This window comes from Stomoxys calcitrans, chromosome 1, assembly GCF_963082655.1.
Source record: "Stomoxys calcitrans chromosome 1, idStoCalc2.1, whole genome shotgun sequence".
Taxonomy (NCBI): domain Eukaryota; kingdom Metazoa; phylum Arthropoda; class Insecta; order Diptera; family Muscidae; genus Stomoxys; species Stomoxys calcitrans.
This window is the reverse complement of record NC_081552.1, coordinates 156,160,120-156,175,590: the sequence shown is the minus strand read 5'-3', so window position 1 is coordinate 156,175,590 and position 15,471 is coordinate 156,160,120. Positions and strand designations below refer to the sequence as shown.

At 39.5% G+C, this 15,471-nt stretch overlaps 1 protein-coding gene across 11 annotated transcripts in view; it reads left to right on the top strand.

Moving 5' to 3' along the window:
- The window catches only part of LOC106092065 (formin-binding protein 1-like), a 365,714-nt gene that overhangs the window by 333,821 nt on the left and 16,422 nt on the right, over nt 1-15,471 (top strand). For all 11 annotated transcript variants that reach the window (XM_059370763.1, XM_059370759.1, XM_059370762.1 and 8 more), the window contains exons 5-8: nt 3,169-3,313; nt 3,379-3,669; nt 4,103-4,281; nt 4,357-4,546. In XM_059370763.1, coding sequence (XP_059226746.1) covers nt 3,169-3,313; nt 3,379-3,669; nt 4,103-4,281; nt 4,357-4,546 — 805 coding nt within the window. The remainder of the gene's footprint in view (nt 1-3,168; nt 3,314-3,378; nt 3,670-4,102; nt 4,282-4,356; nt 4,547-15,471) is intronic.

Genomic DNA, 15,471 nt, shown 5'->3' with positions numbered 1-15,471 from the left:
TTTCTCGCAGCAAACCAAGCAGGTATTTTGCGTTTTCGGCAAATGGATCATTCGCTTTTCCCAAGGATACAGGTACCACCATGCATCTCATGCAGATAAGAACAACTACCGCCTTAAACGAATCAGCGCCTAGACCACTTTCGGTTTCCCAATTACCTGTCGTACATAGAGCTTCTGGAAGAACTTCTCTAAGGGTGCCGGGACCATAAAAACAATGTCGCCACCACTGTTATACAAATATTGTTAATGGCTATATTTCAAAGAGCAGAGGCAGTACACACCCTTAACGAGTCCCATCGAATCCCAAACCTGCCATGACTATTAATAAGTAGACTATTAATAAACGTTCTCACGGTAGAACTGATGTCTAGAGTTTCCACCACCACAATAAAACAGCAGTTTTTGTCTGCTGAAAATGGGAAAGCAGATATCACTACTGTTTTAGCAAACATATGGATGCTGTATAAGCAAACATTTCGGTCAGCAAACAAAATCTGCTGTTTTAAATACACAAATCTGCTGAAAAAAAATGTGTATGCTACTTTTCATTTAGGCATTTCATTTAGACACTTTTTTAGAAATTTTGTTGGAAGAGATTATTTTAAATTGGTAGAATATTACTCTTAAGAAACGCATTCATTAGTATACATTGCTCATAGAAAAATGTTTGCTGAAAATAGCAAACACTGTATGCTGAATATTAGTAGTTAATATTGCTGCTGTTGTAGCAGTAGTTCTGCTATTACAATTGTAATACTGCAATTTCAGAGTAGCAGGCTTACTGCTGAAAAGTCTGTTGTTTGCTAAAAATGACTGCTGCTTAATTATGAAGAGGATGTTGGAAGAAAAAATAGAACACATATATAAATGTGTGTCTCAGTGGACGTTTATAATCACCACTGAATGTATACTTTCCATAACCTTTTTACTTTAAATTTAGATACAAAAGGCCATGCCAGTCATGTGCACATTAGTACAGCAATAACAAAAAATGCAAGCTAGCTTCTTAACAGTAATATTCCATAAATTAAAGTCATCTCTTCCAACAAAATTTTTAAAAAATGCGTAAAGTAATCAAAACAAGTAACAGGCAACCATAAAAAGTGGCATACACATTTTTTTTCAGCAGACTTGTGTACTCAGAACAGCAGATTTTGTTAGTTGAAATAGCAGTAAGCAATGTTTGCTTAAACAGCAGTAATGTCTGCTTACCCATTTTTAGCAGATAAAAACTGCTGTTTTAGCAAACATTTTTGCAGTTTTGAATAACAAATTTGGTTGAGTGTGGCTGAGCTCACTCGCCTTTTTTGTTATTGCTCTACTAATGTGAACATGACTGGCATGGCCTTTTTTTCTAAATTTAAAGAAAAAAGAATATGGAAGGTATATTGGCATTTGTATTCTATTTTTTTAACATCCCCTTCATAATTAAGCAGCAGTCATTTTCAGCAAACAACAGACTTTTTAGCAGTAAGCCTTTTGTTCTAAAATTTCAGAACTTCTACTGTAATAGCAGAACTACTGCTGTAATAGCAACAAAATTAACTACTAACAGTCAGCCGACAGTGTTTGCTATTTTCAGCAGACTATTTTCTATGAGTGTATGTATCTATCAACTTTTCTACAGTCTACAGACTAATAGGGCAAAAGCCGTATGCTTTTGTGTAGTTCGGTTTTTGTACCTTTGTAATAAAAATTACAATCCTGCAGGATTATACGACTTGATGATACGTTCAGAGTATAGATCTCCAAGTGTATCGCAATCAGCTCATAATTCAACTAGTGATGCAATATCAGGTCTAAGCGATTTGAAGGAGTTTAAACTTTTGATCGCCCCAAGTATTCTTGACTCAGACACAAATTCTCCAACAATCTCCGACGATGGTAATGACAACCTCTTTCGGTGGTATGGTTTCGTTGAGCAGTTCTAGTGTTTCCTCACTAGACATTGCCCATACATTCTCTGACTTTTGTAATAGGTGTGGAAGCGTGAAGACTGGAAGTGTGAAGACTAGCATCTTCAAATTACTTGGTGTCGACATTTGACAGTAAACAAGGTCCTCAAGTCAATTGCCAGCAGCACTTGTGGTGCTGACAAAGAAACCATGTTGACCACGTACAAAGCTATTGGCCGGTATGTGTTCTCCTCAGTTCTCTCGTGGACCACCTTCATTAAAAGACAAAGATCCTACCCGTGCGAAGACATAACTACATGCTGTCCAAGCAATATCTTCTGGGCTGTTATCGGGAGGATGGAGCCGCCTCAACTCCCACAGAGCAAGGATTGATGCCACCGTGCCAATTGTGACCTGAGACCACATGACACACGTCACCTGTTTATCTCCCAGCCAAACCCACTCGACTCACACCCAGATCTCTCTGGACGCACCTTATCTTAGTCGCAGAGTTCCTGAATCTGCATATTCAACGAAGCAGACGAAAGATAGAACACAGCATATTGCTACAACAACAACAATTTGGATCTGCCATGACACAGAAGGAAATTTGGTGCATGGAGTTTTGTTACAACAATATCTGAACACTCAAAAAATGTTGAATCTCAACACTAGTTCAAATGAACTAAATTTGGGAAATATTGAACTTGCTATGTCGCTAAAGAATAGTATACTCGTTGCGAGTTCAACAATTTCTGTACAGTTACGAAATTGTTTATACATAGTACTTGTCCACTTTCAACTTCCCACAGGTAAAATATGAACTAAAGAGCATTGAAAACGAAAGTTAAAATGATTGAAAAAATCACTTTTTCCGAACACACCGGAGCATCCAATTGGACACATCTTAATTACTCAACCCATTTATTAAGGAAAATTACTAACTACACATGGTTTATTTCCTCACTATTTAGGAAGGTTTATTTCCTCACTCTTTAGGAATTTTTAACTTATCGTGGATAAATATCATGGACTAACGAGTATTATGTAATTAACTCCTATTAAGGATAAGCATTTTTCTGAATGTACGTCATCCGATTTGCTATCTAGAACCGATCATTTCCAGTAATGGTTTCATAGGTGGGCTTTGATCGATTTAAGAGCAACTACTAGCAATTGGAAATGTTCAGCGTAATTAATTAGTAATTAAAATTAAAAATTATGTCGTAGAACCTCATTTAAGAAACTTCCAACTTTTCTTCTTCCCTTTCAGATTCACATCATGTCAAGCTTTCCGCAAAGTTCTCAATGAAATCAGTGATTTGGCTGGACAACGAGAAGTTGTTGCTGAATCCCTACAATTACAAATAATTCAAGGCATTTCCCTTCTTTCCAAAACCTTGAGGGATGAACGAAAGGTACTTTTATTAATCCAGAAAACAAAATCAGTCTCGCATAATTGTTTGGTTTTTCTCTTCTACAGAAATGCCTTTCCAATGGCACTTATTTACATCAAAACCTCACCACACAATTGGCGGCATTGGATCGGGCCAAACGAAACTACGAGAAAGCTTATCGTGATTCAGAGAAAGCTGTTGATAACTACAAAAAGGCTGATATGGACTTGAATTTAAGTCGAGCTGAAGTGGAACGCTACAAGAATATAATGACGGCGAAAATTCAACAGTCCGATGATGCAAAGAATGAATATGCCAACCAATTACAAAAATCAAATAATCTGCAGCAACAACACTATCATGAACTATTACCAGAGGTTGGTTATCTTTTCATAGACAGAAAATTATGGAATTAAGTTTAATTTTACTTAAAACACTTAAAATTTACTATTATATAATGTACTGTTGATCTTTTTTGTTGATTATAATTTTGTGGATGGTTCGACAAGAGGTCATGTACAAGTATCAAAAACAAATGTTTGTGTTTTTTTTTTATATTTTCATCAGGAAATGGATAAGTTTTAAAACATGTGAACTTATTCCTTACACCACCTCAAGCCGAACCATCCACGAAATTAATTCACTTCTGTCCGCGCTGATTTTCAATTTCACATTTCACTTAGATTTTTTATTGTTTAAATTATTTAAAAAAAAATTATGCTGCCTATTTCTTATATGATTAGCTCCATTCTTATCTATACAAAAAGTTTAAGCTTGTTAATTGTTTATGGTTATCCTTTTCCGTCACAGGTATTTAATCGCCTGCAAGAGTTGGATGAAAAACGCACACGAGGTATTAGAGAATTCATCATTGGTGCCGCAGATGTTGAATCCTCGGTGGCGCCAATAATCGCCAGATGTTTGGAGGGTATGGTAAAAGCTGGAGAATCAATTAATGAAAAAGAAGATTCATACAAAGTCATTGAAAGGTTATTAAAAGACAATACTCTATGAGCTTACCAGCTGACTGATGATTCCCCATTCTACTGCTCTCTTTTTTGCAGGTATCAGTCTGGTTTTACACCACCAAGCGATATACCTTTCGAGGATTTGTCAAAACTAGATACCCTCGATTCATCGCAAGAATCCCATTTCAATCATGTACAGTCCAGTCATTTAACCGTTAAGGGTACCATAAGTGCTAATAAAATTAAGAAGCGTGTGGGGATTTTCAATATATTTGGCGGTAATAAGGTAAGTTCTATGTTAGATGTTTCCACATTATGGGTTCTTTAAATGAACTATGTCTAATCCTATCTAGTCGTAAAGTGGCGTGGCGTAACGGCTTTTACTCGTATGCGTTTAAAGTATACTGGTAGTGTCATTAGAAAAGTTTGATAGAACATTTCGAAAAATTTTCCCCCTAAGCATTTCATTAAGTAGCAGGAGAGGGACCTAATTTTTAAAGGTACAGTTAGTGTGACAAGGACTTTTGAAGTATATATATATTTATTATCATCCACTGTGCAGCCATTGCACATTGATTTTGTTTAAAATTTTTCAATTGTTTCCACAACAAATCTTCATAGAATTACAGTACAGTACAGTCTTTAATATTATTTTACCCTTTATTGTGTGTCGTATTTCTTAGTCGTTAAGAGTTATCTCATGCATTGAGAAAATAGCCATTCACCTATATTCTACTCGCCTCCTTACAAAAAATGTATATTCATAGCGCTGTTAATTTTCGACTTCGTAAAGTGCATATTGCAAATTTGCCCATGAACATTCTATTGAGTTGCCCAAAAAGTAACTGCGGGTTTTTCATATAGTCGGCGTTGACAAATTTTTTCACAGCTTGTGACTCTGTAATTGCATTCTTTCTTCTGTCAGTTATCAGCTGTTACTTTTAGCTTGCTTTAGAAAAAAAGTGTAAAAAAAAGTATATTTGATTAAAGTTCATTCTATGTTTTATTAAAAATGCATTTACTTTCTTTTAAAAAATCCGCAATTACTTTTTGGGCAACCCAATATTAGCGGGAGGCTACTTCCCTCATATCAATGAGTGCTGCCCGATACAAGTTTAAGCTCACACACTTATTATAAGTGTGTGTGTGTACTCAAAAAATTGTGCAAATTTGCATAAATTGTAACTGGAAGTCGTTCTCGTACGTTATTTGCCAGCAGAAGAGTGCGTGAGAGCAAGCTAAATTTCGAGAGTTTGGTAACTGAGCGCTTGCAAATTTCTAATGAAGGGTTTTTTCCAGCATAAATTTGCAGCATCGAACAGCTGTTTTAATTCAAATAAATAGCAAAAGAGAGTAAAGGATATTCTTACTCTCCTGCAAATTGTTACTGGCAAATTTTTATTGGAAAACTACGCGAGCAGACCTTATATTGTGTATTGTTGACCTTTTTATACCCTCCACCATAGGATGGGGGTAATACTAATTTCGTCATTCTGTTTGTAACACCTCGAAATATGCGTCTAAGACCCCATAAAGTATATATATTTTTGATCATCATGACATTTTGAGTCGATCTAGCCATGTCCGTCCGTCTGTCGAAAGCACGCTAACTTTCGAAGGAGTAAAGCTGGGCGCTTGAAATTTTAATTAGTGTAGGTCGGTTGGAATTGTGAATGGGCCAAATCGGTCCATGTTTTGATATGGCTGCGATATAAACCGATCTTGGGTCTTGACTTCCTAAGCCTCTAGAGGGCGCAATTCTCGTTCCATTTAACTGAAATTTTGCACATGGTGTTTTGGTATCATGTCCAACAACTGTGTCAAGTATGGTTCAAATCGATTCATAACCTTATATAGCTGCCATATAAACCGATCTTGGGTCTTGACTTCTGCAGCATTTAGAGGGCGCAATTCTTCTCCGATTTGGCTAAAATTTTGCACGTGTTTTGTTATGACTTCCAATAACTGTGCTAAGTAAGGTTCAAATTGGCCTATAACCTGGTATTGCTGCCTTATAAACCTATCTTGGATCTTGCCTTTTGAGCCGCTAGAGGGCGCAATTCTCATCCGTTTTGGCTGAAATGTTGCACGATGTGTTTTGTTATGACTTTCAACAACTGTGCTTAGTATGGAGCAAATCGGTACATAACCTTATATAGCTGCCACATAAACCGATCTGAGATCTTGACTTTTTGCGCCTCTAGAGGGCGCAGTTTTTATCCAATTCTTGAGCCCCTAAAAGGTGCAATCCTTATCCTAATGGACTGAAATATTACACAATGACTTCTACAATGTTTAGTATTCAATTCATTTATGGTCTGAATCGGACTACGATTTGATATAGCACCAATAGCATATCCGTTCTTATTCATTATACCGCGCAAAGAACTCGACAAATGCTATCCATGGTGAAGGGTATATAAGATTCGGCCCGGCTGAACTTAGCACGCTCTTACTTGTTGGATTATAATTTTTTGGATGGTTGGGCTTGAAGACATGTATAACTATTAACAAGTAAAGGCGTGCTAAATTCGGCCGGGCCGAGTCTTGTATACCCTTCACCATGAATCGCATTTGTCAAGTTCTTTGAATGAATTTTTCATATGTATGAGATCTATATCAAGTTATTGACCGATATGGACCGTATTTGTCATGGCTGTTAGAAAATCATAGAAATACACTACCTCAAAAATTTCAGGCAAATCGAACAATAATTCAGAAAGTCTACCTGTAAAATCGGTTTATATGACAGCCGTATTAGGTTAACAACCGATTTAGACCATATTTGGGGCAATTGTTGCAAGCCAAACAACTGGATAAGAATTGCACACTCTAGAAGCCAAAGAAGTCTAATCGGGAGATCGGATTAATGACGGCTATATCTGGTTATGGACTGATTTAAACCATACTTGGCATAGTTGTTGGAAGTCATACCCAACCGACATATGCAAAATGTCAGTCAAATCGGATAATAATTGCGCTCTCTAGCAGCTTAAGAAGTCTAATCGGGGGATCGGCTTATATGACAGCTATATCAGGTTATGAACCGATTTGAACCATACTTAGCATAATTGTCGGAAGTGATACAAAAACACCACGTGAAAAAGTTCTGCTAAATGGGTTAATAATTGCGCGCTCTAGAAGTTAAAAAAGTCAAGACCCAAGATCGGTTATATGGCAGTATGAAAACATGCACTTAGTGCATTTTGCACTAAGAAGTATTAGTGCAAAATTTCAAGCGCCTAGCTTTACTCCTTTGAAAGCTAGCGTGCTTTCGACAGACAGACGGAGGGACGGACATGGCTAGATCGAGTTAAAATGTCATGAAGATCAAGAATATATACTTTATGATGTCTTAGACCCATATTTTGAGGCGTTACAAAAGAAATGACGAAATTAGTATACCTATGTTGAAGGGTATAAAAACAGATGTAAGTGTTATTTTTTGGCAAATTGTTTTATTTAAAGTTTTTCCAATATTTCGATTACCACTGGTAATCTTCTGCAGGGGATATCCAACTAAAAAGATTATAGTAACATAAATCTGAATTTTACAAAAGTACAAAAACAGAGATATATGAATTTGATTAACATTGAACTTTATTAAACAGAAATTTTAAATGTTTAATGCAATGAACTTATTCCTTACACCACAAAAGTATGACTGAAGCTTATTGTCTAATGCCTAAAGCTTTTATTTTTGTATTAAGTTTCTATGCACGGCGGTCTGTGCCCGTTTTATAGTTCACAAGTTCCTCAGGTGGGGTGTTAATAATCTTCATCATTTGTAATGGGTATCTTCTTTTGTAGTTTGCTTCTTGCGCCAAAATCCTGGCGTCCTTGAAATTTGATACGTGTCTCTAAGTTGCACAGTGGGCTGCGAGTGCAGTCTTGTGTTCCAAACGCTTGTCGATTTATCAGCGAATCCCCTTGTCTTTAGTTTTGTTGTTGTGTTTTTGTAGCGCCAATAGAACTCAAAATTCAAATTTTGCCCATGAACATTCCACTAAGGAACAAGGGAACAAATTCTCACATATCAATGAGTGCAGTCCGATTCAAGTTTAATCTTAATGGCAAGGGGCCTCCTTTTTATAGCCGAGTCCGAGCGGCGAGAAGTCGTGCATGGCATAGTACCCCACAAATGTTGCCAGCATTAGGAGTGGAAAACCACCGCTGAAAATTTTTTCTGTGGTCTCGCCAGGATTCGAACCCAGCCGTTCAGCGGCATAGGCGGACATGCTTACCTCTGCGCTATGGTGGCCTCCAATAGAACTCATTGGGCATAAATTGCACTTATCCCCATCGCAGCTATATTTTGTATACCAAGTTAGACTTTTCTTTTGTCCTCATCTAGGTTTTGTCTTGCTTTATAGGCTGTTGACGGTGTTGCTGCATTCTAATGCCAGTTGCTATGAGTCCTTATTATAAATATTAGAGTTGCTACATGTCTCCAAAAAGCCTATTGTATATCGTACATATGTTGTCCCTTTATAAACTTTTGGTGCAAGTTCCATCGCATCTTTGTTTCTTTTGTCACTCCCGTGCTATATTATTGGGTTACCCAAAAAGTAATTCCGGATTTTTTAAAAGAAAGTAAATGCATTTTTAATAAAACTTAGAATGAACTTTAATCAAATATACTTTTTTTACACATTTTTTCTAAAGCAAGCTAAAAGTAACAGCTGATAACTGACAGAAGAAAGAATGCAATTACAGAGTCACAAGCTGTGAAAGAATTTGTCAACGCCGACTATATGAAAAATCCGCAATTACTTTTTGGGCAACCCAATAAATCAGGTACAGTTTGCCCAGAGATTAGCACGTCCGCCTGTTACGCTGAACGCCTGGGTTCGAATCCTGACGAGAAAGCCTGATCAAATTTGTAGGGGTGGTTTGCCGTCCTAATGCTGTCGAACTCGATTCTAAAAAAGAGACCCCTACCCATTGGCCCCTACAATATTTCGATTAAGGCACCATAGAAGTCATTGACATTCAAAGTCAATTTAGCTATGTCCGTCCGTCTGTCGAAAGCACGCTAACTTTTAAAGGAATAAAGCTAGCCTCTTGAAATTTTGCACAAATAATTCTATTAGTGTAGACGTTTGTCCCATTGGCCGAACATAGAATAGCATTCTAAGCGCCTCGATCTTCTGTGCTCCTGCGTGTCTCCCACCACTTGATCTTTCCATCTCTTGGTCGCCCCGGTTTGCGTGTACCACCGTGATCGCCTTGAATAGACTTCTTTGCTGGGGCTTCTTCATCCATTCTGACAACATGACCTAGCCATCCGATTTCTCAAGTACCCACATCAGTGTCTTGCATAGTGTAATTTTCGTCTGCCGAGAGGTGGCTTGCTCATTCCAAAGTAGCATCTGTTAGCCAATATTGTACTTCTTTTTATTACAAAACTGGTGTCATTTGTCTCGGTTACGGCGGTGCCGAAGTAGATAAAGTAGTAGTTCTGACTATGTTAGGTAGGTTCTGTGGTATACTCATGGCCACCATCATCGGATACCAGTAGCTGGGAAATGCGTTCTTTCCTTCTTTGTCTCTGCAGCAGGATGTGTCTGCACAAAAGCCATCGCTTTGATCTCGGATATTGATTTATATATTGTCGGCACCGCTCGACTTTGCCCTTCCTTTCCTGATTAAATTTTATGTTTGATTGCATAAATGTTATGACATTTTTCATTGATCCCGTTTCATAAAAAGTTTCATTGGGCAACAAATCACTACCATTTTTACTTGACTGCTGGCTGAACGAAAATTTAATGGATATTCTTTCTAGCCTTAGAAAACATTACATTCTTACAAATCAAATACCATACAAATCACAATACCAGACATGAACCAACTTAGGCGAGTGGTATTGAAAACATTTTAGGATATTGTAAGTAGAACGGAATTCCTAACCTAAAATTTTCTTTTTAGAGGTTACTTTATAGTTTTTAGAGAGCACAACAAGCCGACTACTGGCATAGGTGTATGTCCATAGTGGCATGGGGCGGATTAATATCTGCACCCTCGTTTCAACCTAACCTAACCTACAAATCAAATACTTTCCACAATATGGTCTAGTTACCCTGCGTGTGTCTTTTGTATTTTCCAAATTGATTTGTAAAATATTTCTTAACAAACAAAAATTTCATTGGGACGAAATTAAGTATTTTATTTCATAAGTGTTATGACAATATCATTAATAATTCATCATCAATATCATGAGCATTTCTCTTTCCGTGTAGATATTCTGTCCGTTTGTGTAGGGGTGTGTGTCCCCATCTTCAATGTTTTGACCTGTTTATTCCAATGGTTGATTTATTGGGTTGCCCAAAAATTAATTGCGGATTTTTTAAAAGAAAGTAAATGCATTTTTAATAAAACTTAGAATGAACTTTGATCAAATATACGTTTTTTCTAAGGCAAGCTAAAAGTTACAGCTGATAACTGACAGAAGAAAGAATGCAATTACAGAGTCACAAGCTGTGAAAGAATTTGTCAACACCGACTATATGAAAAATCCGCAATTACTTTTTGGGCAACCCAATATAACATTTGAATCCGCAGCTGTATATGACCAGCCATTACGACTTGATAGGAATAACTATAACCAACCAGCCAACCAACCAACACCAGTAGTTAGTAAATGTTTTATTTGAATTTTTTCCAATTCGATATGAAGACAAACTGTTTGTGCAAATTTTGAAAAATCAAATTATACCTTGAAATACTCATTACGTCTATATTTTTTGTTCTATATCTCTTTCTTTCTTTAATTTCTTCGTATTTTTTGTTCTTCGTTTTGCGTTGTCACATTCTATTTGTTTTATTCTTATTCTGTGCTCATGCAAACAACATGCGTTTTCCCCAAATGCATCATTGTCTCTACAACTCATTTGAAAAACACACGTATTTTTCGAATGCATTTCACCACCAAAAATGGACGTTTAATTATTTCATAACGCCATTTTGATTTCCTTTCGTTACTTTGCATTTAATGTAAGTACAAAATACCCCAAAAGTCGTGCATTAAAAACATTTATATGTTTTTTTTTTTTTGTTGCCTCACATTATTTTAAACTTACCTGATTCCCTGTCCCACGCCTGCAAAATGTACCTACCACGTTGACTTGAGTTCCCACCTAAAAATTCGAACAACTAGCAATTGGCCTAGAACTGTGTTGTATAATTTGTTAATGTTGGTTTTTATGGTCCTGTGTTTTAAGTTTACATTTGTCACATTTCGTGTCTGTCTAATTTCTCATTTGTACATGGTCGAAGTACATTTCTAACTTTGAAGTTTTAACTTACATTTTAAATTACTGGTATGCACACAGACATGCATTTCCCATTCATAATCATGCAATACCAGCAAGCATATGGGAAAATACTAAAAACATATGCTAACAATGATAACAAGTGTGATATTTTGGAGGGTAAACTTCTGCCATTATAATTCAACAATCGATTGACGCCAAGGTGTAAATACAAAAATGTGGGAGCCTGCCCGGTAAGTCGGATCTTCGGGCGGTTCTCTCGATGGCAGCCCAGGAGAAACTGTTTAGATAGAAGTTCAAAGAGAAGTTCCTAACTCATCCCTAGGATAAGGATTTCCCCGTTAGATGGTCCGTGCTCGCCATTTGGTGGCATCCTGTTGTTGTTGTTGCAGCAGTGTGTTATATACTAAGGCGGCAGCCCTTGCCGATGAAGAACTCCATCGAGTTAATCCGGTACGTACAACCAGCTGCCATGGGATTGGGAGACATCCTGTTGTTGTTGTTGTTGTAGCAGTTTATTGTGTTCTATCTTTTGTCTGCTTGATTCTGTTGAGTGTTAAGACCCAGGAACCCTGCGACTAAGATGGGGTGCGTCCATAGGGATCTGGGTCTGAGTCGAGTGGGTCTGGCCGGGCAGTTAAACAGGTGACGCGTATCGTGCGGTCCCTGATTACAATCGGGACATACATCTTGCACGTCCGCATCAATCCATGCTCTGTAGGAGTTGAGGCGGCTGCATCTGCCGGAACGTAATTGAGCCAGAACCACTCTGGTTTGCCGGGGAGGTCAATTTCTTCAGGTGCAATGGGAAGCGATCGTTCTCCAAGGACTACATTCACCCGGTAGCCACATCTACCACATCTGCTACCGTGTCTGCATGAATGTTGTCTAGACCTGCTTGATACGCCGCTTGATCTAGAGGTTCTCTCTTGTAGCGCTGAACCTCACGCTCTAGATCATGTAGATCTACCTTAAGGCTTCTGGGCGGTGGGTATCTATCTACAAGATGATGATTTGGATGGTCTCTGCGATATCAGCCCAAAAGGTATTGCTTAGACAGCATGTAGTTATGTCTTCGCACTGGTAGGTTCTTTGTCTCCTGATGGAGGTGGTCCACATGAGAACTGAGGAGACAGCCCTCGCAGTTCGGAGGGCGGCATTATTAGATCTGAATATTATTCCAATGCGTGTCACTAAGCTGACGAGACCACACTGGCGCTGCATAACTTACCACAGACCGGCCAATTACTTTGTACGTGGTCAACAAGGTTTCTTTGTCTGCACCACAAGTGCTGCCGGCAAGTGACTTGAGGACCTTGTTTCTACTTTTGACTTTATGGCAGATTTTGGGACACTTGATGTTCGGAATCATTTCTCCGTCGACCATTAACAGTCAACTCAGTATTCATCTCACGCTTATTTGTAGTGAACAATGTGGCTGAAGATTTGGTGGCAGATATCTTCAAATTTCTCGCAGCGAAAAATCAGACAAACTCGTTGAGGTAAACGTTCAACCTATCGCAGATGTCAACAATGGGTGGAGGGCCTGATGCCATGAGCGTACAATCGTCCGCATATGATACGATCTCTATGCCGTCTGGAGGAGATGGAATGGAGGATAGGTAGAGGTTAAACAGTGCCGGAGATATCACCTCACCTTGGGGAACTTCCTGTTTTACTCTACGGGTCTTCGACTTCTTATCCCTAAATTCCACATGTGACTGGCGACCACACAGATAATTCGCGACCCAGCGTTTCAGGCCCGGCTGGAGGGACGTGTTGGCTATATCCTCAAATAATTTGGCATGGCTGACCGTGTCGAATGCCTTCGATAGGACCAGAGTCACGAGGACCGTCCTATCACATGGCCTGGGTTGATTGAAGCCAAGGCAAATGTGTGCGATGATGGCATGCAAAGCTGTTGTTGTGCTGTGCAGTCTTCGATATCCATGTTGATGCTCGGCGAATGGAAATTTTCCTACGAGGCTCGGGAGGAGTAATGCCTCAAGCCTCTTTGCCACTGGTGAGAGTAGGGAGATTGGTCTGTACGACTCCCCCAAACTCTGGTCCTTTCCAGGCTTCAGTAGCGGGAACACTGCCCATTTTCCAGACATCGGGAACTATAAGAGTGTTCAAAGGCAGGTTGAGGACAGTAGTGAGGTACTCAACTCCAGGTGAATCCAGATTCTTCAACATCAATGTAGAGATTTCGTCGGGGCCCAGCGCCTTAGATAATTTGGCGCCACGGATGACATTCGTAACTTCGCCCACGGTAAATTGTAATGGCTGTTCATCGGCTCGGAGACCACGAATACGACGAATGGCTCTCCTCCTTGCCCTTTCACTCTCGGGATGCACAATAAATAGACGGTTGAACAACCTGGCGCATCTCTTCGAAAAATTCACGGTTATTTCGCCGAAAGTGACTAAGGTCCTGTCATCCCGACTACCGGGTTTCGAGAGTGACTTAACAGTAGACCACAGGTTGCCTACACCGGTGCCTAAGTTACATTGCTTCAAGTGTTCCAACCACAAAGTCCGCTTATGTTCGTTGACTACCCTGTTTATTTCCAGATTCAGCTCGCTGATTCTGGATTTTAGTGGGGTCCATACCACGAATCCCATCACGCTCGTCTGCGAGTACTACTGCCTGCGCCGGGAAATTGGGCCGCACTTGGGGTTTTCGACCGGCTGGTATAAAGCGATGTGTCTCGGAAATTCCTCTCGGCCACTAGCACATCCGAAGGGGGGGTGGCAGTTCACTGAAGCAGCGATTGGTATACTCTCTGAAGCCAGCCCAATCGGCCTTCTTCTGTTGATAAACGTCCGGCGCTCAGAGGTTATGAAGTCGGATGGTCGGTCGATGGTGAGAATTATGGGGAGGTGGTCTGACCCCAAAGAGATGATGGCTTGCCAGGATACTTCGCTCAGGAGATCAGGGGATGCAATGGAAATGTCTGGCGAGCTGCTGCACCTCCTCGAAATCCTAGTGGGGCATCCTCATTCACCGTGCAAAACGTGGAGCTTTCAATCTGCTTTGCCAAAGCTTTGCCACGCTGGTCGTTACCTAGAGGAGAATGCCATGAAGTGTGATGCGCACTAAAGTCCCCTAGAACCAGACGATTATGGCCACTTATGCCGGGGTTGTAAGCTTGATCATTAATCGGCCATGGGAGGTATTTCGCATACCCCCCCGGTCCATACAAGGGCTGCATACTTTATCACCGTTCGCCCGAAGGCCTTATAGGTTTCCTTGTCCATTCCCCCAGGTGCTGCCAGCCAAAAATTTGCAGACTGTGTTCTTGTTCCTTGCCCTTTCTCAGATTGTAGTAGCGTGGACTGACATTGAGAGGCAGTTGTCAAGGGTTACTCCCAAGATTATTGGGTGCCTCCCCTTTGCGATTGTTTGTCCATCGACCTGTTTAGCAAGCTCTCTGGTGTAATCAGTTGTCCAGATGATCATTTGGTGAGGGAGATTTTTAGGTTACGGCTCCTGAAAAATTCTGTCAAGCCCCGGAGCTAAATATTTATTTGCTCACACAATCCGTTGATGTTATTGCCCATCGCCAGGACAGAGCAGCGCCTTAAGTATCTTTGCGACCGAACACAAGTGGGATTGGCCTATATGACTCTCCATAGTATGGGCTTTAGAATAGGGAGATGTACAGATTTAGGACATGCATCGGGTATATCATTCCCACTTCACGCAAACGATTGAGCATCACCATCTATATTCCAATGAGAATATATAGAGACATTGCGGAATATATGTGGCATTGTCAATAGTATGTCAGCAGGCACATTATATAGACATTTTTGATCATTTAGTACGTAATTCTCGAACTTTTCACTAATTTTCAAAACTAGCTGAAAAAGGCATTAAATAAGCTTAAACATATATTTATTTATTGTTTAAAATAAAACCTTTATATATATT